Consider the following 24,622-nt stretch of genomic DNA (forward strand, 5'->3'; position numbering starts at 1 on the left):
ATTGACAAACTCAGCCCCGCCCCCCACCCCCTGCAACACAGCTTTTGATTGACAGCAGCGGGAGCTAATGGCTCCTGCGGCTATCAATATGACCAATGAGGAGAGCGAAAGCGGCTGGAGCTGCTCAGGCTCAGGTAAGAAAAAGGTTCAGGTAAGAAAAAGGGGGGGGGGGGAGCTGTAGCACAGAAGGTTTTTCAACATAATGCATAGAATGCATTAAGGTGAAAAACCTTAAGGCTTTACAACCACTTTAAATTGCTTCTCATCCAATTTCATTGAGTGACCCGTGTCTTCTTACACTCCCTGAGACTGAATAGTTTTCTTCCAATGCTGGGATCACCATTGAGGTATATGTATATCGCTATCATATCTCCTCTCAAGGTTCACGTCTGTGCAGGTGGTTTCCGCTGCGGGTCCGTAAACTGTTCCCACAGCCAAAATAACCTGCACTTGCAATTCCCATGTTGGCTGCGATTCCAAAAATGGAGCAGGGACCCTGCGATTTATTTAAATAAACGAGTTGCCGTACCCATGCAAGACGCGGCTCGCAGAGCCACATCAGTGTCAAACTAGGCCTAAGACAATCTTACCTGCTGCTTAGCTTACATTCTCGGGCATACTCCAGCTGTGCCAGAATGACTGACTCCTACGTGCTTGTATGGGATGATGCCATCCCCAGCTGGCCAATCAAGAGGCTGAAAACCCAGCACCTGGAAGTAGCCAGGGAAGAAGATGACTTCGGCCGGCAAGGGATGTAACCATCACATCTTTGGAAGTTGGAGGTGAGTATATTGCAGAGTTTAGTTCTGCTTTAAATTCAATGTCAAAAATACAACTCTTGTGTAATACCACCTGACAGCCAGTAGATGTCACAATGGCTACAGTTACTCCAGGTTAGGTTTAGCCTAATTGTGATCGAAATGTCACCTGATAAAACCATATCTGCATGTTACAGAACTCATTGATAAGCCGACTGAGACGCTAAATTGTAGCAAAGCAATATATCTATAGTCAACACTTGTTTTTTAGTTTCGAACTGGGGAATGTTTTTTTTTTTTTGTGGTGTCCTATCAGGGCATTTTCATGTCTCCTTCCATTCCAGAGTAACAGGGTGCTCTCCAAAGTGTGGGGAAGTCCTACTGTCCTGTACTGGTGTCCCCAATGGATGATTCCCTCTCACCTCCTGTTCCTGTGACCATCATAACATTTTGGACTATCACTTTCGGTCACCGACACCAGTAAAAACATTGGCAATATAAAAAATAAATAAAAAAAAAAAAACAGAGGTTCTAATCCTGCCCTACTCTACCCATAACTTAAAAAAAGGGTGTTTGCATTTTGGCTAAATGCACACTAAAGACCCGTACACACGATCGGACTTTCCGACAACAAAACCGTGGAATTTTGTCCGAAGGGCGTTGGCTCAAACTTGTCTTGCATACACACGGTCATACAAATGTTGGCCAACAATTACGAACGTAGTGACGTACAAGACGTACTACGTGGTTTTTCAGCTCTTTAGCGCCACCCTTTTGGCTCCTTCTGCTAATTTCATGTTAGTAGAAGTTTGGTGAGTGTTGAATCGCGCTTTTCTTTTTCGCGTTTTTCATTTAGCGCTTTTCGGTTCGTTTCTGAATGGCCATTCGTCAACTAGCCATGTTGCGGAATTGGAGGAGATGAAGTGTTATTTATTATTGGCCTTGGGAGTTATTGCTTTGACATTATTTTTTTGGTTGAATAATAATTTGATTTGTTATATTTTCTATATTTTTGAATGCATAGAATGCACTTTTTGGTTAAGTTCTATTGGCAGATAGCATGTCTAATTTTATTTGTTTTCTCTTTTTAATGCACAATAAAAAAATTGTGTAGAATAATACTTGGCTATGTGTTTTACTTCAAATGACAGTTTGGGAGTAGGCAGTTACATTTAAAAAAATACAATGTAAAATTAGGAAGGGACACCAACATAGTTGTATCTTTGATATAAAAAACTACAGGATAATGGTGTTGTGGTAACTTGCCCAAATAAAATAAAATAAAACATAATAATATTATTCTTGATATCACTAGAAAAAAAAAGCCTTTGAAAATTTGTTTGCAATAACTCCATCAGTATCACCAGCAAAGCAGCAGTAGAAAAAGACAAGGTGCGCCAATCTAAGTGCAGTATCAAAAAAATTGATTTTAATATAAATAGTAAAAACAATGGCCAAATGGCTACTCACAATGGTTCAGTAAAATCAGGCACATAAAAGCAAAGTAGGTGGTCCAGAGACATCATGCCAGCTGCTTCCAATGCAGGATCCGAAGGTGTTCCAAAGCGCTGGGGGGAGGCTGTCCACAATGTGTGATCCTCGGCTGGTGGGTGCTGAGCTGTGGGGGGAAGAATGGAACCCAAGTGTCTGCAAGGTGGAACCGACAGAGGGTCAAGCACCAAACCAGGAAACAGGAACCGGAAGACGACCCTTGGATCTCCTCGGTTGTCCAGCTTCGTCACACAGCACCGACAGCTCAGGACCATTCCCCGGCCGCGGTTGTAGGCTCCAGACTAGCCTCTAGACCCACCCCTGCGCTGCTGTATCATGGGCCTCCCGATCGGAGGACCACGAGGTAACTCCTTAACGCATACCTGTCGGCCAGGAGGGCTAGCAGGTGGCTGTAAAAAAACCCCAAAATATGGCGTCTGTCCCATAAATACCCTCGCCCAGAATGCAACTCGGAGGACCACCTCCACCGAGCGTGCCTCCGGGACAGAGGAGCATCCATTCGCTTCAACACGTTGCCTTTCCAACCCTGAACAGTGGTAACAGCGACACCCACCGGTCAACACGGAAACACACACAACGTCAGCCAAGCTGGAACAGAGGCAAACTTTAACCTTCCTAACGCACAATTTACTAAATTTACCTAACATGCGGTAGATTGCGAATCTACCAGCGCTACACATATAGGTGAGGGATCCTGAAGACGGTTGGACGGGAGGAACCTAGGGTGTGTTGGCACGTGTGCTCAAAGTCTTGCGGAATGGATAGGTAAATGTGTGACGGAGAGCAGAGATCCAATGCTGAAGAAGTAAAAATATTCCTTTAGTGGGAAACTATAAATAATTACTCATGCGCTGCTAAAAGAGTGAATAAAATGTGCCAAAAAATATATTAAATGCCAAACTGCTGCTACCACTAATCAAAGTGCACGCAATCACTTTAAAAAGAACAAAATTAAATAAAACAGTGTTGTGTTGTTCTAAAAAAAAAAAAACACAGAAAATTGATAAAAAAAAACTCTATATACAGTATATCACAAACAATATTATTGGGTTTATCAAATAATCACTCCTTAGTGCAAATACCAATAAATTGAAAAACAGACAATATAAGTGCAGTACAATTAAGAATAGTTCAACAAAACACCATAGTGAAATATATCAACCACCAAACAAAAATGGTTACTTATTCCCAAATGCTAGTGAGAGTGGCAATTCACTATAATATTAGGTGATATTGTAAAATGTCCATCAATCAACTGTTGTGTGGTATTCCAATCAGCAAAAAAACAATCCTTGCTCCCAGATGCTTGTATTAGTGACTGTTCCTCTTAAAAGTCCAACCACCATCTATTCACTTCTGTGTGCACTACGTGGTCACCATCATGTTTTGACCTTAAAGGTCAATAATCACAGTTTGGTTATTCAAATAGGGTTATTTCATTTCTATATACCCTCTGATCCTCCTCTACATATAGGTCCCCTATTCCAGGGAAATGGCTCCTTTCTACAAGAGTTATTTAAATAAAAAGAAAACTTCTAATTGTGCAGTATGTCAAAACCTTCTATCTTTATTAAAATTAATTTCTATATACACTCTCATTTTGAACGTCTTGTAAAAATAGCATCAATCTGAATAACTCTGCAGTGAATACAGCTCACCATTCTCTCACCGTTTTCCGGGTCTCTGAGACACCGGAACTGACGTCACAGGCTTCTCCCAACACGTTGCATCACTAGTCACGTGATTTCCTCAGGGTGACGTCCTCAGTCAATTGGGTATATATTGTGGGTTTTTTTTTGTTTTTTTTTGCTTTAAAGTTTATTAACGTGTAAACCTCTCTTTGCATCCATCAGATCCCTTTTAACCAAATAGAGACACTACCGAATCTCTTGACTGAGTCATAGAGCATCAGTTAAAATGATGATTCTGCTCAAGATTCTGTATTGTTTCCTGACTTTACCGGTACCTATTCCCCTGATGCAGGTTCAGAAACTTCAGGCAGATCTTTCGAACTTTGTATGGAACCATAAACAACACAGGATGGCTCACTCGGTCCTTTGCCTCTCAGAATGAGGGGAGTTTAGCTTTCCCTAACCTCATACACTATTATTATGCAGCACAACTGAGGGCCATAGCTTCTTGTGCTATCCTGCTGGCGTATATCCGCTGGACTGAAATAGCTAAATTATAGCTAGCCTCTATTCACCCGAATAACCTATTGTGGAATACTGATGCTGAAATACCTTCTGCCTCTCTATTGCACACTATGGCCTTACTGCGCAATATTTGGCGAAAGTTAAAACAAACACACCTCCTCCAATCTGAAGCTTCTTTACTGACAGCCTTCCCTTACAATCCTAAGTTGCTGGATAGTCTTACTCAGCAAAATGATTTCCCCATGGCTGATGAGGAACCTCTTTCACTATGGCCACCTAGTGAACCCTGTAACACGTACGCTACGCTCCTTTAAGGAACTCAGAGAAGCATGACCTGCCCCATGGAGCTTTTTTTTTGGCTATTTCCAAATATGTCACTATGCACATCTTTCGCACCTAACCTTCGGTTTTCCAAATTGTCCCCATTAGAGCAATTAACCCTTTCTGGCTTGTCACAAAAAAGCTTAGTCTCGGATATATGTAAACTATTAAATACATATAATATGGACTCTCAGAACAAACATAGTTATATGCTGAAATGGGAACAGGCTCTTGGGGAAGAGCTCTCCACTGAACAGTGGCAGATCATATGGCCCGATCAGCCAAAAGCTCTACTTGTACTCTTTATAAGGAAAATGCATACAAAGTGCAATTTTTTTGGTACATGTCCCCCACTTGCCTACATGCTATATACCCATCAGTTTCAGATCATTGCTGGAGGTGTCGTAGAGACCATGGCACTTTGCTTCATATCTATTGGCAAAAGATCTCCTCCTCCAACTATTCAATGTAGATATTCCCCTCCACCCAAAAAAATTACTTTTAGGGCTACTCCACCCCAAATTACCTAGACTAGCCAAGAAACTGACCAGTCACATCATAACGGTGGCCAGATGTTTGATAGCCCTCCCATGGAAAGGGCAAACACCGCCAACTTCGACCGAGCTCTATGCTAGGATCAAAGATGTAGAAATCATAGAGTCCCTAAAGGTTTGTCTGGCTGATAAGATAGACTGACACTGGGCAGTTTGGGAACCTTGGCATCTCAGAGAAGATCCTCCATGAGCTTCTATAGACCTTTCTCCGCTTGTGGTCATGACTCTCTTTATACCCAGGAGTGACAAGCTCTATCTTCCTATCCTTTCTGTCTCTTCCTTACTTTCATTTCCCTCTTTTTTCTTTTCATCCCTGCTTTCTGGATCTCTTACCGTGCCTTGAAAAAGCATGCATACCTCATGAAATTTTCCACATTTTGTTGTGTTACAACCAAAAACGTAAATGTATTTTATTGGGGACTTTATGTGATAGACCAACACAAAGTGGCACATAATTGTAAGGTGGAAGGAAAATGATAAATGGTTTTCAAATTTTTTTACAAATAAATATGTGAAAAGTGTGGGGTACATTTGTATTTAGCCCCCCTGAGTCAATACTTTGTAGAACCGCCTTTCACTGCAATTACAGCTGCAAGTCTTTTGGGGTTTGCCTCTACCAGCTTTGTACATCTAGAGAGGGACATTTTTGCCCATTCTTCTTTGCAAAATAGCTCAAGCTCTGTCAGATTGGATGGAGAGCGTCTGTGAACAGCAATTTTCAAGTCTTGCCACAGATTCTCAATACTCCTGCACATACATGAATGGACCCAATAGTGACTGTCCCACTATGCATATGTGGATATTCCTTGATAGCCTTGCTGCCCTCTATGACTGGGGCTGCAGCACTGCAGAAAGGAATAAAAGGAAGAGGGCACACTGGCCTAGTGCATTATCCAACTGATATTTGTTAAAAATAGGCAACGATAAATATACTCACAAAACAAAGGTGATAAAGGTTTTAAGGGGGTAAATCCTTCCAGGGCTTAAGTGGTTAAACTTGTAAACAAAAAGTGCCAGAAGAGGCCTGGTTGGCAAGTGAAGGTTAAAATTGTTGTACATTGGATGAATGGGTAACTGAATAAACGCATAATAATATCCTGTAACAGACCTCTGATACTTTATAGATATGCCCACTTCAAGGATAATAATCTAGAGAACTACCATTGGCAATACGAACCAGTGTCCCCATTGGAAGATTCCCCCTCAATTTCTGTTATGGAGACAACTCAAAATTTGGGATTTTCTTTAATTTTCACACTTGACGATTAATGGTAAACAGGACAAATAGAAACTCTCCTTAAAAGTGGCACGTGCCGGAAATGTAACTCTCCCATTGGTTGTGCTCTCAACCAAACTGTCAAACCATCCAATGGCTGGCGTCATAACTGATCACATGTGCAGCATCATGGCAGTTGTAGATTAAACAGAGGCAAACATGGCAGCTGCCTTGGCTGAAAAGGATAGGGGGGCTTACATCAAGCGCCAAACACGTCTAAACGCAGTAACTCGCATTTAGCCGCGTTTTGTTTACAGGCGTTTTTCATTTTTGGCTATTTTGAAAAAAAAAAAAATATATAAACGCGGGTTACTATCTATCAAGTTAAATCGTTCAGGAGATGTTGTCATAACGTCTCGTGTACATTAAGTCTAACAGGGGCACAGACAGCAATAAAAATAAATAAACCAGAAAATTCAGTGCTATCAAGCTAAAGGTATAGCTCTTTTCACTCTATCTAAAACAAAAAAAAACTAAGATTGCTGGCTACTGTTTGGGGATTGTACTGTCACTGTCCTGGAACAAGCACTCAGCCAGTGAAGTGTTAAAACACCTTAAACTAAAGGCAAACCTTTTTTTTCAGTTTTGGATAGAGTAGAGATAGATTAAAGCCCCTGTCAGTTTTTATTGCTGTCTGTGCCCCAGTTTAGGATATTCACTCTCTCTATTTGTCACGTTTACCATTATCTGTAAAAGTGAAAGTAAAAGTAAAATAAAATCCCAAAATTTTGGGTTGTCTTTAGAAAAGTATTGTGGTCACTAGTTCTGGTGACCTAGGGGTCCCCAAGGAATTCCCTTAATTTACATGGATTTCCTCTCACTTCCTGCTTGGCTATGTGACAGGAAGTAAAATTGTTGCCGTTGCCATCAGAAATGAATGGACAGGGGTACTACCCTCCCTTGCTCTATCCAAAATTCAAATAACATTTTGCCTATAGTTCTACTTTAAATCATAAAAGCACTAGCCACTTTCAAATTTCCATTCCTATATATTATAGCAACACTATTTTAACAGACATAAAAGTATGTAATCTTTACCGTCTATTGTATAAATTACTGTAAAAGTACATCTAATGTCCACATTTTGCTTTCAATCTGGACAGAAAACTGCCGGGTTTTCTTTTTGTTTTTGGTCATTGGGACCATTTCCCCTTACTTTTTGTCCTGAACACAAAACAGGAAGTTATGGGAAATCTCTCCAAAACATCCACGCTGAAAAATGTCACCCCTATTCCTGTTTGGGACAACGCAAAACGTTCTATTTTCTCTCACTTTCAGTACCGGTAACAATGGGTCACCAGGACAATTGGGCAAATATAACTAGCAGGGACACAGACAGCAACAAAACCTTGGCAGGGGTCCTAATTCCTCTGCACTTTATGGTTTTTGATACACTTTATAAACTGCAGTTCTAGGCAACAAGTAAAACAAATTGGTTAACTGTTAGCGCTAGCTATACTCTGCTTACAAGAAACCCGCCGTGAAAGAAATATGGAGGCTGCCATTACTTACCGCTTTTTCAGAAAAGGCTTGTTGTCCCTTTAGTGAAGTCAGGACCGGCACTTGAGGCCCTCTACATCACGCAAGTTGACCACCATTGTGTTCTAACACTTCACCACTCTATCCAAAACTGGTGGTGGAAAAGGAAAAATCTACTTGTATTATACAAGGGCTGAACTGAAAGTAATGCAAGCGTGGGCGTAACTTTATTAATAACTTACCTTGGTCATTTAAATTTCACATGTTGGTAGAGCAGCTATTCCTCTCTAGTAACTCTTCTCCTTTTTTCTTTTTCATTGCAGGTAAATAATGGATTCCAAGCAGAAGCAATGTGCTCTCATTGAATTCCTGATGAAGGAGGGAGACACCATTTAAACTTTTCCATCCGTCTGTGCACCACTGCTCTCATCAATGGTGCCATCTCCATAAACACTCTGTAGCCTTCTGTGGATGATGGACGGCCTTCATCAGGAATTCAATGACGGCACCTTGCATCTGCCTGAAATCTTTTATTTACCTGCAATGAAAAAGAAGAGGAGAGTTACTATAGAGCAGGGGTCGGCAACATTTGAAAGGCCGAGATCTACCTGGACAACAAGGAAGAGATCGATGGAAAAGGACCTAGGGGTCCTAGTAGATGATAGGCTCAGCAATAGCATGCAATGCCAAGCTGCTGCTAACAATGCAAACAGAATATTGGCATGCATTAAAAAGGGGATTAATTCCAGAGATAAAATGATAATTCTCCCGCTCTACATAACTCTGGTCCGGCCGCACCTAGAGTATGCTGTCCAGTTCTGGAAATTAGTCCTCAGGAAGGATGTACTGGAAATGGAGCAAGTACAAAGAAGGGCAACAAAGCTAATAAAGGGTCTGGAAGATCTTAGTTATGAGGAAAGGTTGCAAGCACTGGACTTATTCTCTCTGGAGAAGAGACGCTTGAGAGGGAATATGATATCAATTTACAAATACAGTACTGGTGACCCCACAATAGGGATAAAACTTTTTCGCGGAAGGGAGTTTAACAAGACACATGGCCACTCATTAAAATTAGAAGAAAAGAGGTTTAACCTTAAACTACATAGAGGGTTCTTTACTGTAAGAGCGGCAAGGATGAGGAATTCCCTTCCACAGGCGGTGGCAAGCAAGACCCCAATAAAAAGTAAAGAGGAGGACGGCACGGAGAAAATATAATAATCCTAATGTCACAGTAAAAATATAAATGTAGCCTCCTTTGAAAGTTAGCTTCAGCCAGAAAACCAGCATTTACTTACATTCACAATTTTTTCATGTCTGGGGAGTAATTGGTCACCCCCTCAAGTCTAATGCAGGAGTCCATCATGAAAGCAGAACATCTGGTATTGAAGGCTGACTTGCTTGGTTCGTTTCAGGTCTGGCTTGGGGCCTAAGGTGGGGCACACCATTGGGGATATCAGGAGGGCACACCACCGGGGGCCTAAGGGGGCACATCACTGGGGGCCTAAGGAGGCACACCACTGGGGGTATCAGGAGGGCACAAAAGGTGTTACCTCATGCACAGCAATGCAAGCTTCTGTGGCAGTTTTAACTATTCTAGTGCTCACCCCAGCCCACCCTCCTCTCTCATCCATCCCAAATGATGTCATCCATAAGCGCTTTGATGGACTGAAGAGGAGGGCCAGAGGAGATCAGCACAATACACTCCAGGGAGGAGCTTGGGTGCCTTCAGACAAGAGCTCAAACCTGTCCGCTGTCATAAGCAGCAGAAGCTTTCCCCCCCTGCAGCCTGAACCTGCCCGCTGTTATAGGCGGCAAAGGCTTTCTCTGCCCGCAGCCTGAACCCCCCCGATGTCATTGGCAGCAAAGGCTTTCCTCTCCACAGCCTGAACCTACCAGCTGTAGAGGCAGCAGAGGCTTTCCCCGCCCCACGTAAGCAAAGGGCGTGCTGCGGGGGGCAGGGAATGCCTTTGCTGCCTTTTGACAGGTTCCCAGCAGCCCACTACTTCCTTCCTCAGCTCTGCCAGTTGTGGGTCGGTGAGGCAGGGACAAGATCGCAATCTACCAGTCACCTGCCTGCGGTCGACGGGTTGCTGACCCGGGCTATAGAGGAAGATTTAGTCTACCAACATGTGAAATTTGAACCACCTATGTAAGTTAATAAAAACATTTCTGGTCACTTTTGCATTACTTTTGAAACAGACTTTGCAGTATATCCACTTGCCCTCTGGAAGATTTACCCCCCTTCATGGCCAGTTGCTATAGCTTTTTGCTATACGGCACTGCGCTACTTTAACTTACGCGGTCGTGCAACACTGTCCATAAATGAAATGTATGTCATTTCTTTTCGCCACAATAAGAGCTTTCTTTTGGTGGTATTTGATCACCTCTGGGTTTTTATTTTTTTGCGCTATAAATAAAAAAAGATCGACAATTTTTCCAAAAAAAAAACAACTTTTTTTTTACTTTACTATAAAACATATCCAATAAAAAAAATCTAAAATAATCAAATTTAGGCCAATATGTATTCTGTTAAATTTTTTTTATATATTAAAAAAAAATCCCAATAAGCATATACTGATTGGTTTGCGCAAAAGTTAAAGCATCTAAAACTATGTTATATATACTGGAATTGTTATGTTTTATATAAGTAATGGTGGCAATCTACGATTTATAGGGGGACTGCAATATTGCGGCGAACAGTCTGACACTGACAGTTTGTGGAAACCAGTAACACTAATACAGAGATCAGTGCAAAAAAATATGCTCTGTCACTGTACTAAAGACACTGGCTGGGAAGAGGTTAAACATCTAGGGCGATCAAAGGGTTGAATGTGTGCCTAACCAGTGTTTACTAAGTGGCGCTTTTACTAAGGGATGTGCTGGATTTTATTTCCTGATTTTCAGGGAAACAAAATCCAGCAAGTCTCCGCTGACAGGACTGAGCTCTGCCTCGTTTTTCATAGGCAGAGCTCCGTCCTGTGTCTCTCCTCGCCAATCAACGGGTGCCGGCTGATATCTATTGGCTGGCACCCATTGATTGGCATCTGCTGTGACTAATCACAGCACAAACAACGCACCAGTGGCGTGTGTGCGCGCCCCCTATGTGGAAAGGCAGAATCACATACAGTATATATAAATGATTCTGCACAGAATGGCCTTCCTGTAGCAGTAAATCTGCTATAGGGCGGTCGGCAAGTAAATATACATAATAAATACACAAAGGGATACACTATGGTTTTTAGGTTCCCTTCGAATGAAACACAAAGAAAGACAAACACAGTGCAAGTACAAGGTAAATCCGTTTTATTTTCTCAGGACAACTGTTCATATATACATTTAATAAAAACAAGAAAGGAGTCAGTTTAACAAAAGAAAAACATTCCCCCGACTAACAAGACAGAATTGCTGAACACACAGAACTTTGCTGTATTGAGGCTGTGTAGATCATAGAGAATAAGAAGTCCTCTAAAGCACATACTGTCACACTGATAGGATGGTGAGGACTCCGGGAAGACGTCAGTTTTCCTAGTCAGATGTTTAGACTATGGTGGACTATATTTCTATATAAGGCAATCTTCAACTACTCTTAAGGTAATCCTTTCCGCTAGGATTAGAGGAGTACATTCAGGTGATGGATGGTTGCCCAAGTGCTATAATTTTTCTGAAGGAACTTGTGATCTAGCATTGTTGAATGGCAGGGCTTATGTCCAAGTCAGAAAAGTTGAGGCTTAAACAATCTGGATTCATTGCACAGGTTGGGGGTCCTGAATATTTTGGGTGGTTTTAATGTTTTATCAGGAACCATGATGACAAGTTTTCTTTAAGGATGAATGTAAAACAGACATCTCTAATGGCAATACAGAATCCAAGAACAGTTTAGATCAAAATGTGTCAACCACCATTTTTTTTTTACCTGTGTGGCTACAATAAAATCCAGCATGCCCGGTCAACTTGAGGCCCTTTCTTCGAGTGTCAGTATCTGCCCGCAGCTATTAAAATTTAAACTTTGAGCATATCCGAATAAAGAACAATAAATCCCACCATGGACTGTCAAATCTAGGTCTTTCCTCCTCCAAGCTGCTACTAGGGCACCATTAACCATAATAAAAATGAGGCAGCTTCTTTGGACCCACCAATGGGGTTTCAAATTCCATATGTTTAGCCTTGTATGCCCTGCATATATCCTGCTGCCCATTACTGTAATTGGTACCCTTCTTCTCAAACCCTGCCTGTGTAGTGATGTAGGTCAATTACAGTGAAGGGCAGTGGGACGTAAACATCTTGGATTCTTGGGAAGTCTGGTTGACGTTTTAAGACCTGCCAGATATTTCCCCTGGGTTCACCCAGTTTTTATCAGGGCCCTGTTTGCTCCAATGCAATATCATCATTCCAGGCTGACACCAGCTGTGGTAGAGGTCATAACGGAGGTTCTGAGCAAGAACTAAATATAAAGATTTTAGGGGGCTCCCATAACAGGCTTTGGTAGCAGGGGAGTGCAGGGCAGCCAACATCGGGCACCTTATTATCCATGCAGTACAGTGTGCATTTTACTTTGCCCAGTCTAGTCAATATACGGGTTCAATTTAGTTTTGTTCCCTGTAGAGGCTGTGCTAACATTTCATGTAAAAAAAAAAAATCAACAAAACATAGTTAGACCGGGGTGTAGAGTCACCAAAGTATTCTTCATTACAGGGCACCAATCAGGATTCTTCAACTGGTGGCAGTACATAGCATCTTAGCTTTTTATTTTTTATCCCTCTTTCTGAGGTTTTTTTTATTTTTTGTTTTTTTGCTTAAAGAAAACTAGTCACAATTGGTCTCATGCAAGAATCGGAATATTCCATTTTAAAGCGGTAATAAACCACTGTTTCTTTTAAATCCTGCAAGGCAATGTCATAATGGGCATACTAGCACATTATGTGAAACCTACCTTAAAATGAAGCCCTCCAGCAGCGCGCTGTCACCGCTGAAGGCGCTTCAATCTTCACCCGGTCTCCCGTCCAGCATGCACGCGGGAGCCGCCGTTCATGGCACAGGACTCTGAAAGAATGGTACGGTATGCTGTTCCTTCAGACCGCATGCACCAGTAATATCACTGGCTGCATCAAAAGTAAATATCTCCTAAACAACGCACGTTTAGGAGATATTTACTGTACCTATAAGTCTTATTATAGGCTTAACTATAGGTAAAATTCATTGATGGGAGTTTACTCTCACTTTAAATTATTATAAGTGAACACCTTCCTTAGAAAAGATTTATATTTCTCCTATTTAGATCTGCTTACTTTGTCTGATATTTCAGCTTGTGTGCCAGGGAACGTGTGTCACCTGAAGTCTGACAATTATTGCCTTGTCAACTGCCTGATTTTCCACACTGTCTTTCAGCTCCTGAGTAGGGATAACAGAGCGATTTCGGCAAAATTAATTAACTGTAAAATGACCAATTGTATGGAAATTAGTTTCTAGCAATATGTCACTGCTTAGATGACATTTGCTTACAAAAAAAAAAAAAATCTACCTTCAGGAAAACTTAAGTTGCTTTGCAAGCCACGGGATGCCCCCTAATCCACCCCCAATCAGTGAAGGGCCATCCTCCCCCGGCTTCCTGTGAATACATGCATAGTAGGTTATAATTAGTGTTTGGGATAGTGTGTTAGAGAGGAAGGAGATCATACTGATCAGTCAGTGTTTTTGGTGGTCCTTGCAACCAGAAAATAAATCTGTGATTTGTGTGTTTTGTACAGGTGATTAGCTTGTGACATGGATAGATATTTTTTCTTTCTCAACAAAATATTGCCTAAGCAGCTCAACGCTGCATAAAGAGGTCAATTTTAACTGAATTATTTTGACCAAAATCACTCTATTTATCCCAGCTATTAAGTGTGCGTAACTGTAAAAAAAAATCATACTCAGTTTGCAGTTGGGAAGAAGTGAAGATTTGCTATGTAATTGGAAAAATGTCTACTGTGCCTTCACAGTACAAAATGTATGTTTGGTGTGGAATTCCTTCTGAAAAATAGCAGCGCCCCTTCTGGTATGTAAGTGTACCTACAGCCTAATAGCTGTATATCTGTATATCTGTAGTGTGAGATCTCAGGCACTGCTGTTTAGGATTGCTTATAGTGAGATTTGGGTATGTCGCTTCTATGCTTCTCACCTCTTTGCTGGAGCCTGTGATATAAGGAAGAAAAGCCCTGCCTTTTTCAAGATGGCCGCTTCCACACAAGCACAGTACAGAACAAGGCATGGTAAGTCAGCAATGGGAAAATATCAGCTGCAAAGGGACCACAATACTGCCTTCCTGCCGTTTTATGGGCACAGCTTCCACAGTTTAGTTCTTCTTTAAAGCCGGCCATAGACAGTAGAATCTCGGACGGTTCAGCAGGAACTGGCAGAGATTCAAATCATGTTTGGGAAGGCTTAATGTACCCAAGTGGATAGATCAACTTGGTTACAACCAGCATTCTTGATTTTTTATAAGCGATTATCACTAGTGGATGATGTAGTCACTAGCAATAGACACTGTCTTCTCTCGACAGGGACAGTTCTCCCCCACAATGGCTCAGCGAGAGGGATTCCCCTGTCAACGCTGTCTGTGTTAATGGGGGAATTTCTTTCCTGCTTCGTCTATGGCTGGACTAAAACTGAATATTCTAGTTCTTGCATTGGCCAACTCCTGACCAGTTCTCTTTCAGGTATGGGTGGGTGCCTTTTAAATCATATAGTAAATGTCTAAATGGGCTGTGACTGAATTTGTATTTGCTATAAAGTACAGAAAATTGCTTCCAATATCCATTTAAACACTTTCTTTCACAATATAATATTATCTACTAGATACCTATATGCTATTACTATACCTTCATATTAAACATCTACCTAAACTTGTGCTGTCATAAAAGCAAACATTTGTCATTCTTTAACATCAAAATAAATACATTATCTTTTTCATTTTATCCCCGGAAAAAAACACAAAAAAAAAAAAAAAAAAAACAGGTAAACAGTTGAACTTTGTAGTTTCTCTCCAAAAACTAAGGCATGGACATAATAACATCGCAAAGCAGATCAAGTCCCACTTAAAGGGGATTTACAAACATAGCCAAAAATTTAGTTTTGGGTGGTGGGTAATATTGACCTGGGGGACCATGATAGTAGGATTCAAAGAAGGAAATTGAGAAAAATGTCAAACAAGGAAGTTAGGGCTATCTAAAAACTGCCATCAGTAATCTTTGCAAGGGGATGTGCCCCAGAAATAGACATTTTGGATATAGGTGGAATCAGACACACTGTGTCATCCATGGATTATGTTTGATGCAATATTTCCTTGGAGCCTCAAACAAAGTTCCAGTCTTCAAGTTGAGTGAAGGAGTTTAGAATACGTAATTCCCCTTTAAAAAATTAGGATAGGCAGAGCTGGGAACTCAAATGCTAAAAATCTTAGAGACCTCGTTACCTTGCCCACCCCATGACCACCTTTATAGTTACCTCTCCAGTGTTCCCCTGCTGCCCCTTCTTAGCTACTAAAACACCTGATGATGAAGCTTAGATGGAAAGTTTACATCTCCCCAACCATCATGTGACAGTACCTGGGTCTAGCAATTCGCTTCTTGGTCTGATCATGGGAGGAGGACACATGCTCCTTTATAATTGGAAGCACCAAGTATTTTGCAGCAGCGGCCAAGGAAGAAGGAGTGGTAGGGGAGCTCTAGCTAGGGGATTATAAAGAGGTGGAATGAGCATTATTCCTAATGCCAGAATCCAAAGAGACAAGTCATGAGCGACTCAGCCAATCCAAATCAGCAACATCATTTTGGAGAATGTGACCCTAAAATAAGCAAAGAGCACTGCTCCACTGCACAATCATACAAAACAGCTCTGGGACTCCAGTACTGCTGGGTGCCGGCTTCCAATAGAGCTCGCTCAACCTTGCTGAAACTGACTGTCAGCCCAATCGTCATATATGAGAAATCAGCTTCAGGATGTCCGCGCTCCCAAGCCATGGCTCACTATCGCATTTCTCTAGGACTGTGCCTGTGGAAAGGTGAAACGTGTCCGAGGACATGGCTTGGGAGAAGAAAGCCGATTTCTCATAAATGATGATTAGGTTGACTACCCGTGTGCAGCTCCTCACCTTCACTGACCATCATTTTGGAGCATATTTACACTTTCGGTGTATCAAAGATAAAAAAAAAAAAAAAAAGAAATTGTAGTGCTAGGAGTCCACTGATCTGGATACAAAACACCCTCCACCCAAAAACAAATTGTGACTTTTTGTTGGCGTTCTCCTTTAAGCCATGCTGGAGCTAGAGTGAATGCAAGAACATTTAAAACATGCAAAGAGAAAAAAGGACGAGTCTTATTAAAAGGAAGCCACTGATATGCAATAGAATTATGGAAGCAATAGGAAAATTAAAGGCTGAGGTCTAAACTACGCAAGAGATTTTAATTGTACTCGTAATTGCATTTCACAGCAATGTATTAACTGCTTGACCTGCAGCACCCTGATATCAATCGGATGCAAAGGGGGAAACTGAGCAAAATGTCAATCTCCTGTCCTTGGAGCTTAAAAATCTCCTGTGTAGCTTTACCGAATGTCCATCCACAACTAAAATCACCTCTAAAAGGCAGCTCTCATGGGCTGAATTGGTCGCTAATTTTGTTATCTATCAGGGGCTCCAGTAGCAGGACCGTACGTCTGACATTCCTCCTAAACCTCCTGGAAGTCTCACTACCCTAACTGCTATACTAAAAAGGAAAGAATAAATCCAAGGAAAGGGTCTTTTTTTTTTTAGATCCCTTGAATTTGCTGCAGAGGTTGGGAGGAGCTGGAAACTCCAATCCCGCTGCCAGAGCCCCCAAGAGACAAAAGCTAGTGGGGTGGTCCAACCCACAAGGATCTGCCCAAAACTGGGATTCGTTTTGGTTTAACCAATTGATTACGATTATTTTTGCTTGGTTTTAATACATAATTTTGCATTGTATAAAAAGTAAATGTTGAGCGCAGGCATGGGGAATCTAAAACCCTCCAGTTATTAAGGAACTACACGAATTAGCATGCCGTGACAGAACATACAGGGACTTGTAGTCCCTCGGCAGCGAAAGGTTAGAAGTCCCACAACCCCCCCCCCTCACCCATGTTGGTGTCATAGAGAGCAGATTTTAACTCCAGTTTCTAGAAGGGTCCTGAAACAAGAGGACCTGATTCTAAGTAAGTTCCGACTACTTCCCAGTACCGGGAAACCTTCAGAGAAACAGAAGACGTGTATCAAGTCTGCCAGTTGTGCGCTGTAGAAAACTCGGATAAGAGTACATTAAGGAGTCGGGGATCATGCTGCGCGGAGTTTTGTTCCCGGGTACAAATCGTAGTATTTTTTCCTCTCCGACGGCGGTAGATGTGGTGGTTGCAGACTCTGCTCAGCTACAGTATTACAGGAATACAAAAAGGTCATTTCTTCTTCTTCTCGGTTTTCTCCTCGTCCTCTGATTTGAAGAAGAACAAGGGGAACATTCCTAAAATGCAGCCGATGGCCACGCCTATTGCTTTACCCTGCAGGTAGACACAAAGAACAGATTACATAATAGTTGTATTGGGGTTAATTTAAAGGTCAGTTGAACTTTGTTAAAAAAAAAAAAGTGCGGATACATTGAGAGTACAGTAAAAAGTTACGTGGTTTATGTGTGGCTTCAGATAGCAGCAGTCCTCTCTCTATGTCGCAGCTAAAGTTTTCTATTGCTGTTGGAGATCAGTTAAAAAACAATTCTAATGGTTAGTGGGGTCCAATCAACATTTGTTTTCAACCGTAGGGACGAAAAAAATTTAAAGGAACAGGATGGACATTTTTTTCCCAAAGTAATAATGGTGAATGTTTTTGCTCCATTCACTCCAACATCAAATGGTAAAAGCAACGGTTTTTTTTTTTTATGTACTTTTGAACAACATTCATCATGTCATTGAATGCACTGATGATAAATTTTCCTATGATGTTCGTATGAACGTTCATTAGAAAATCTACTAGTGTATGGCCAACCACTTTGGAGAGGTCGTATCTAGACTCTTGCTGTGTCTTTGGGACAGGAAACGAAGGGAAATTTCTCAGATGGGACACAGATAGCACAACATAAAACCTTGCAGATCTTAAACACCATGGATGGAGGAATCGGCACTGCTGACTATTGTCTTTAGGGGGCCCGTTCACACCAGGAAGGTGCTGTGCCCATTTGAGCCCATTCATTTCGAACAGGCTGAATCGCACTGGTCCACGCCAAAAGTAGCGCCGTGCGCTACTTTAAAAAATGCACTGCAACTGGATCATGTGGCACTTCTGTACCATGTGATCCATTGCAGGCAAGGCATTGACACCCGTTGCAGATCACAACTGCAGTAGGTTTTGAATGTGGTGCGAGAAATTAGCACTGAACATTTGTTTCCGAGACAGCGCCCAGAGCTGCTTAAATACATAAACAGTGGTTGCATCTGATAGAAAGCAGCACCTTTCGGCTGACAATTTTCCACCCAGCTTCTTAAATTTTTGTTGAGTCTGCTGGTGCCAACCATAGCTTAAATTTTGTCTGATAGAGCTGGAATCGGATGGAATTCGAGCCCCATATGAGCAGATTTAACCATTCCCTACTCTATTCAAACTAAAAAGGTTTTGGCTTTAACCACTTCCCACCCACCATATAGCAGAATGATGGCCGGAAAGTAGTTGTATTATCCTGACTGGGCGTCATATGACCACCAGCAGGACAAGCCGCGCGGGGGGGGGGGGGGGGGAGCGCAGCGCAGTGGGGTGGTGTGTCAGTCAGTCTGTCTGCCAATCCTGGTAAACAACCTATGACGTAGGCTCTTTACCAGGTGATCAGCTGTGTCCAATTACAGCTCATCACATGGTAACCAGAAAGTGCCATTGACAAGGCGAGAGTAGAGAAGAGCCGCTTGTCTGCTCTCCTGACAGGAGGGGTCTGCGCTGATAATCAGCGCATTGATTATGAGTGCAGGCCCATTGAGGGTGCCCACTAGAGACCACCAGGGATGCCCATCAGTGCCCATTAGAAATGCCAATCTGTGCCCATCAGCGAAGCCTGTCAGTGCCTTATAATCAGTGCTGCTCATCAGTGCCATCTATAAATGTCACCCATCACTGCCGCTTATGAGTGCCCATCAGTGCCACCTCTGAGTGCCCATCATGAGTGCTAAATGCAACTAATGCAGTTCTATGGGGACATGTTGCGACCACGGACAATGCACACAATTTTGGCATGGCAGTGCGGAAAATATAGGGTTGAATCAGGCGGTGAGGTGGTGACATTTCACCTCAACGCCTGTCAATCACAGCTGAAAAGCATTCCAAGCACAGATCGCTTTTCAGAGGAGTGGCAGTCCCTGAATGAGCCCTAACAATGTTGTCAGCCAAACAGATGTTGTCTGGTAGATCTATAGTAAGATAATATCCTTGTACATGTCTAACGTCAAACTACAAGGTTTTTATTACATTAACACATACAGTGGGTAATATAATTTACATGGAGAAGATCTCTTACATGTGTGTATCTAAAAGCATTAAAAAGTACAATTTGGATCCACAACAAATATGGTTTCCAGCTCTCTCTTAGATCTTACACCTCTTTTAATAACACCTTAATAAATCCAGCTTAATTTTATACTAAAGAATGGTTTCAACCACTCCCTGCTGCAGGATTACACAGAAAATGCAGGGTGGAGTGACACCACGGAGGTGTAAAGGGTTGGGGTGCACCAGCAAGTATCAACCTGAAATTAGTAATCGGTCTTCGGTAGACCTGCCCGCCACTGACAGGTCATCGGACTTTTGGGACCCAAGCTTTCAGTAAAAAAGGACAGCATGAGAAGATGTAACCAGAGGTCCTGGTTGTGTCTGGACTATGGAATTATAAAATCGGAATCAAAGACTGAACTCTTTCTGACTTTTGCGCAGCTGCAGATTTCTCTGGATATCATAGGCCAGTCAATGAATTAAAGTAAAAGTACATCCAAAGCTCATTTGGCTGTACTTCTCCTGTGGATCACAGGAGTGCAGTTCGTTTTGCACTCCAGTGACCCGATTTCAGCAGACAGTGGGCTGAATTCCGCTGTAGGCTGATGTCACAGAGCCGGTCCAGGCTGGGGAAAGATCGTGACCATATGGTTGGGATTCGCCCACATGCCTGGACTGGCTTAGCCTCTCAGCAAGCTGCTGAGAGGCTGAGCCAGCTGCTCCCACCCCCTCCACAGCCCAGCGCTCCAGTGAGTATGGGGGTGCAGAGCAGACAACGGTGACTGACAATCACCAGCTCTCTGCTCAGGAAGCTCTGAGAACTGAGCAAGCAGTGGTGTTAGATCGTTTGGTTCTCAGCCTTAGCGCCAGCAGGGGACAGATGCTGCATCCACCTTGGTAAGTGTAATTCTTAAAAAAAAATTCCTGTACTTCGCTTTTAATTTATTGGGGTGGGGTGACAAATAGCATCAATGAAATTACATTGGTTTATTATGCCTATATGTTTTTTAGGGTGCACTCCCACTAGCACTTGGGCCAGTTCGTTTGTGTAGTGTGAGTTCCAAGTGGTCCCAGTTCACATGCGATCCAGTTCAGTTTGCTGCAGTGTGAGTGAGTTCTGTCAGTTTTCTATAGAGAGAGTACAGAATATGCTGTTTGCTTGCAGACAGTTTCTCTCCAATTGAAACTTTGTTTGAAGTCCTACAGAGCAAGGGGGAAGAAAGAGAATGTGTTTCTCCTCTGATTCCTCAGCTATGTGTATATTCTGATCTTCAGCTATCCATGTTCTGTTAACAGCAGGTTTTTTCCAGCAAAGCAGTCAAAGTTAGCCGGGTAAACATACAAAAAGTATTTTTGAATTCCACCTGCTGGCTAGAATTAGTTCATACACTTAAAGTGTAACTTCACCCTAAAGTGGGAGTTCTGCTTTATGCCTACCCTTCCTCTTCTAATTTTTTAGTTCTAGGTACCCACTCCCACCCTCTGGCCAGATCGCCGTGTGGATGCCCCAGAAGTTCTCACCCATCTGCAACATTCTGGGAAACATCACAGGTCCCAGAAGGCTGCAGGACCATTCACAAAGAGCAGCGAGGATCGCACATGCACAGCAGGCAGCCAGCTGTGAAGCCGCAAGACATAACAGATGGCTGCTCACAGTAAACAAACTGGTGTCAATGACCCAAAGACCATCGAAAAAGCGGTTCAGGTGAGCATGGCACGGCCCTTGGACAGGTAAGTGTCTTTGCATTAAAAGTCAGCAGCTACAGTATTTGTAGCTGCTGGATTTTATTTTTTTGCAAAAAGGCTAAAAGAACCACTTTAATAGCCAAAAGTATATGGACACCCCACTTTACATTATTGAGTCCCTGGTATTTCCAGTGAGGGGTAATGTTAATGCTACAGAATACAAAGGAATTTTAGACAAGTGTGGCATTCTAACCTTGTACAGAGAAAATAGGCGCATAGGATTAGACACCTCAGATACAATAAATGGATAAGGAATGGGTTAAAAGGATGGGATGAAGTCCAAGGCTCAGAGGAACAGTGGGTAAAAACAGTTCAATGCATAAAGTCCATGGTTTAGGGCAGGGGTCTCTAAACTTTCTAAATAAAGGGCCAGTTTACTGTTCTTCAAACTTAAGGGGGCCAGAATGTGGCACTCAGGAGTAGAAAAGGTTCTGAAATCAGTGGGAACAAACAATAACCCATCTTTGGTGTGAGTGGGAGAAATCATGCCCCATCATTGGTGTCATTAAGCCCCATTGCTGGTGTCACTGGGAGAAATTGTGTCTCATCATTGGTGTCATTTCGAGGAATCGTGTCCCATCCTTTGTGTCAGTAGGAGAAATTGTGCCTCATCATTGGTGTCAGTGGGTGGAATTATGTCCCATTGTTGGTATCAGTGTTTGAAAATAGTGCCCCAAGGGCTGGATCTTGGCAAGCAAATTGCCGCATCTGGCCCTCGGGCTGCAGTTTGGAGACCACTGGTTTAGGGGAACCATAATAAAATGGCTAAGATAGTCCATACAAGAGGGCTGGCTTTTCTCAGGAGCTGAAGCAGACTCTAAAATAGGGAGAACAAAAAAGAAAGAAGAAAAATGCCTCTAAGTCTAGACTGTAAGAGAATTTAATAAAATCATAAGTAGAACAACTCACATGCAATAGGCGACTAAAAGACTCATCAGTGTAAAAGTCCACATTGGAGGGTCACCACTGTGTGGTGGTAGGAGCTGGAGAGAACCCGGTACACAGTCGCCTGGCATCGGCTGGCATGGACAACTCATGTCTGGTGGAAAGCTTGAAGGCTCATCAGTATGGGAAGTCCTCATGGAGGGTACGCCACTGCCCAGTGGTTGGTACTGGAGGGCTTGAGAAAAGAGTGCGCTGGCCAGGTCCTTTTATTGCACATGCTTAGAAACGCGTTTCACCCTCTAGCAGTGACATAACCATGCTGACTGTGCAGTCCATGGAGCGCTCCAGCCCTTGCTTCCTGTCACAGATGGGTCTGGCCACCCACAAGAGCAGGACTCACATCGGTTTCCCTTCAGTACCAACCACCGGGCAGTTGGCGTACCCTCCATGAGGACTTCCACACTGATGAGCCTTCCAGCTTTCCATCACACATGAGTTGTCCATGCCAGCGGCTGTGTACTGGGTTCCCTCCAGCTCCTACCACTGTGCAGTGGTGATCCTCCATGGGGACTTTTACTTTGATGAGCCTCTTAGTCTCCTATCGCATGTGAGTTGCTCTACTTTTGATATTTATTAAATGTTGTTACAGTCCACTCTTAGAGGCGCTTCTCTCATTTCTACTGTTCTATATTTCGAACTTTGTAGCAACCATTTGGGAATATCATTTTCTGTACATTTGGACCCCTGTTTACAAAGCTAGCTCCATAAAGACAAGGTTTGAGGAGTTTGGTGCGGGGGAACTTGAGTGGCCATCCCCCTTAACCCCGATGATATCTTTGGAATGAACTAAAATGTCGACTGTGAGCTAGATGATCTCATCCAACATCAGCGCCTGACTTCACAAATGGTTTTGGCTGAATGGGCACAAACTTGCACACACACTCTTCCAAAATCTTGTGGTATGGCCTTTCCAGAAGGGTGGAGGCTGATATATTTGCAAAGGCAGGATCAGTTGAGTGTGCATATATTTATGATATACCCACAAAATAAAGACATACAGCCTGTGTATTTTAACTACAACATACAAAGCCATCCAAAACACTGCCCCAGCTACATCACCAACCTCACCTCAGCATATCACCCAAATCATTCATTTTGCTTCTCTCAAGGCTCCTTCCCTCTTGCTCCCTTGTCACCTCCTCCCCTGCTCGTCTCCAGGACTTCTCCGTAGCCTCTCCCATTCTCGTGAACACCCTACCCCCAATCTGTCTGGTTACCTCCTGATCTGTCTGTCTTTAGGCGATCCGTAAAAAAACTAAATGTATTCAGAGAAGCCTAACTCCACCTAAAACATGTACTTCGACCGTCTCCATCAGCCACCCTCCATGGCTATTACCTTTTGTACCACCTCCCCTTCCCTTTTGAAATGTAAGCTGCATGAGCAGGGCTCTCTTAATGCTACTGTATTGAAGTGTATTGTAATTATACAATCTCCTTTTATATTGTAAAGTTCTGTGCAAACTGTTGGAACTATATAAATCCTGATTGATAAAAATGTTATTTGTACAGAACTCCGGGACACAAATATTTATATCCCATGTTCAGTCCTGGATAATTAGACCACTGGCGCCAACAATACCCATGAGCCTCTAGCTCCAGCAGTGCATATGTTGTACTTGCTCTGTCATCCTGTCGCTGTGTCCTCATGTCCCAGGACAAAACACTAATGTGCTGTCATTGCAGCTTCCTCTGTGAATCCCAGTGTTGTAAATCAGGGCTCAAAATTTCAAGTCCTGTGCTACTAGCCAGGCCTTAAGGGTTACTCACCACCAGTTTCCCCACCTGAACCCCAACCATGCCCCTCCCCTAAACACTCCCCCATAAATTATCTCATGAAATGACACTTAAATGTTTTATGCAGAATTAAGTTACAAAAATAAATATTAACAACCAATTTATCAGCGCCCCTCAGCATAGCTTCGCCAGTGCCCGTCAGTACAGCCTCACCAGTGCCCGTCAGCACAGCCTCGCCTGTGCCCGTCACCTGTGCCCGTCAGCACAGCCTCGCCTGTGCCCGTCAGTACAGCCTCGCCTGTGCCCGTCAGTACAGCCTCAGAGTCGAGCTGGCCGATCATCAGAGATCGGGAATTGCCCACTGTAACAACTGTCACTTGAATTGCTGGGTTCCCGGCGCCACTCACGTCACACAGTCCGGCCTCTTCACCTGCGAGAAGGCGGGACTGTGTCACATGAGCGGTGCCAGGCGAGGAGGCGGGACTGTGCAACGTGAGCGGTTCAAATGAAAGATTTTACAGAGGGCAATCCCCGTTCTCTGATGATCGGCCAGCTCGAGTCTTCCTCTCCTCCCTTTTCCTGGCTGAGAGCATGGCTCCCGTTCAAACCCGCCTGCTGGTGCTGCTCGTCC

General features: G+C 43.0%; 1 protein-coding gene across 1 annotated transcript in view; it reads right to left on the reverse strand.

Annotated features, from left to right (window-relative positions):
- Positions 1–11,342: 11,342 nt before the first annotated feature.
- Positions 11,343–24,622, reverse strand: part of TMEM65 (transmembrane protein 65) — a 182,673-nt gene continuing 169,393 nt past the window's right edge. Inside the window, exon 7 of the mRNA XM_073632227.1 lies at positions 11,343–17,600. Coding sequence (XP_073488328.1) covers positions 17,499–17,600 — 102 coding nt within the window. The 3' untranslated portion in view covers positions 11,343–17,498. The remainder of the gene's footprint in view (positions 17,601–24,622) is intronic.

This window comes from Aquarana catesbeiana, linkage group LG05 (assembly GCF_042186555.1).
Source record: "Aquarana catesbeiana isolate 2022-GZ linkage group LG05, ASM4218655v1, whole genome shotgun sequence".
NCBI lineage: Eukaryota > Metazoa > Chordata > Amphibia > Anura > Ranidae > Aquarana > Aquarana catesbeiana.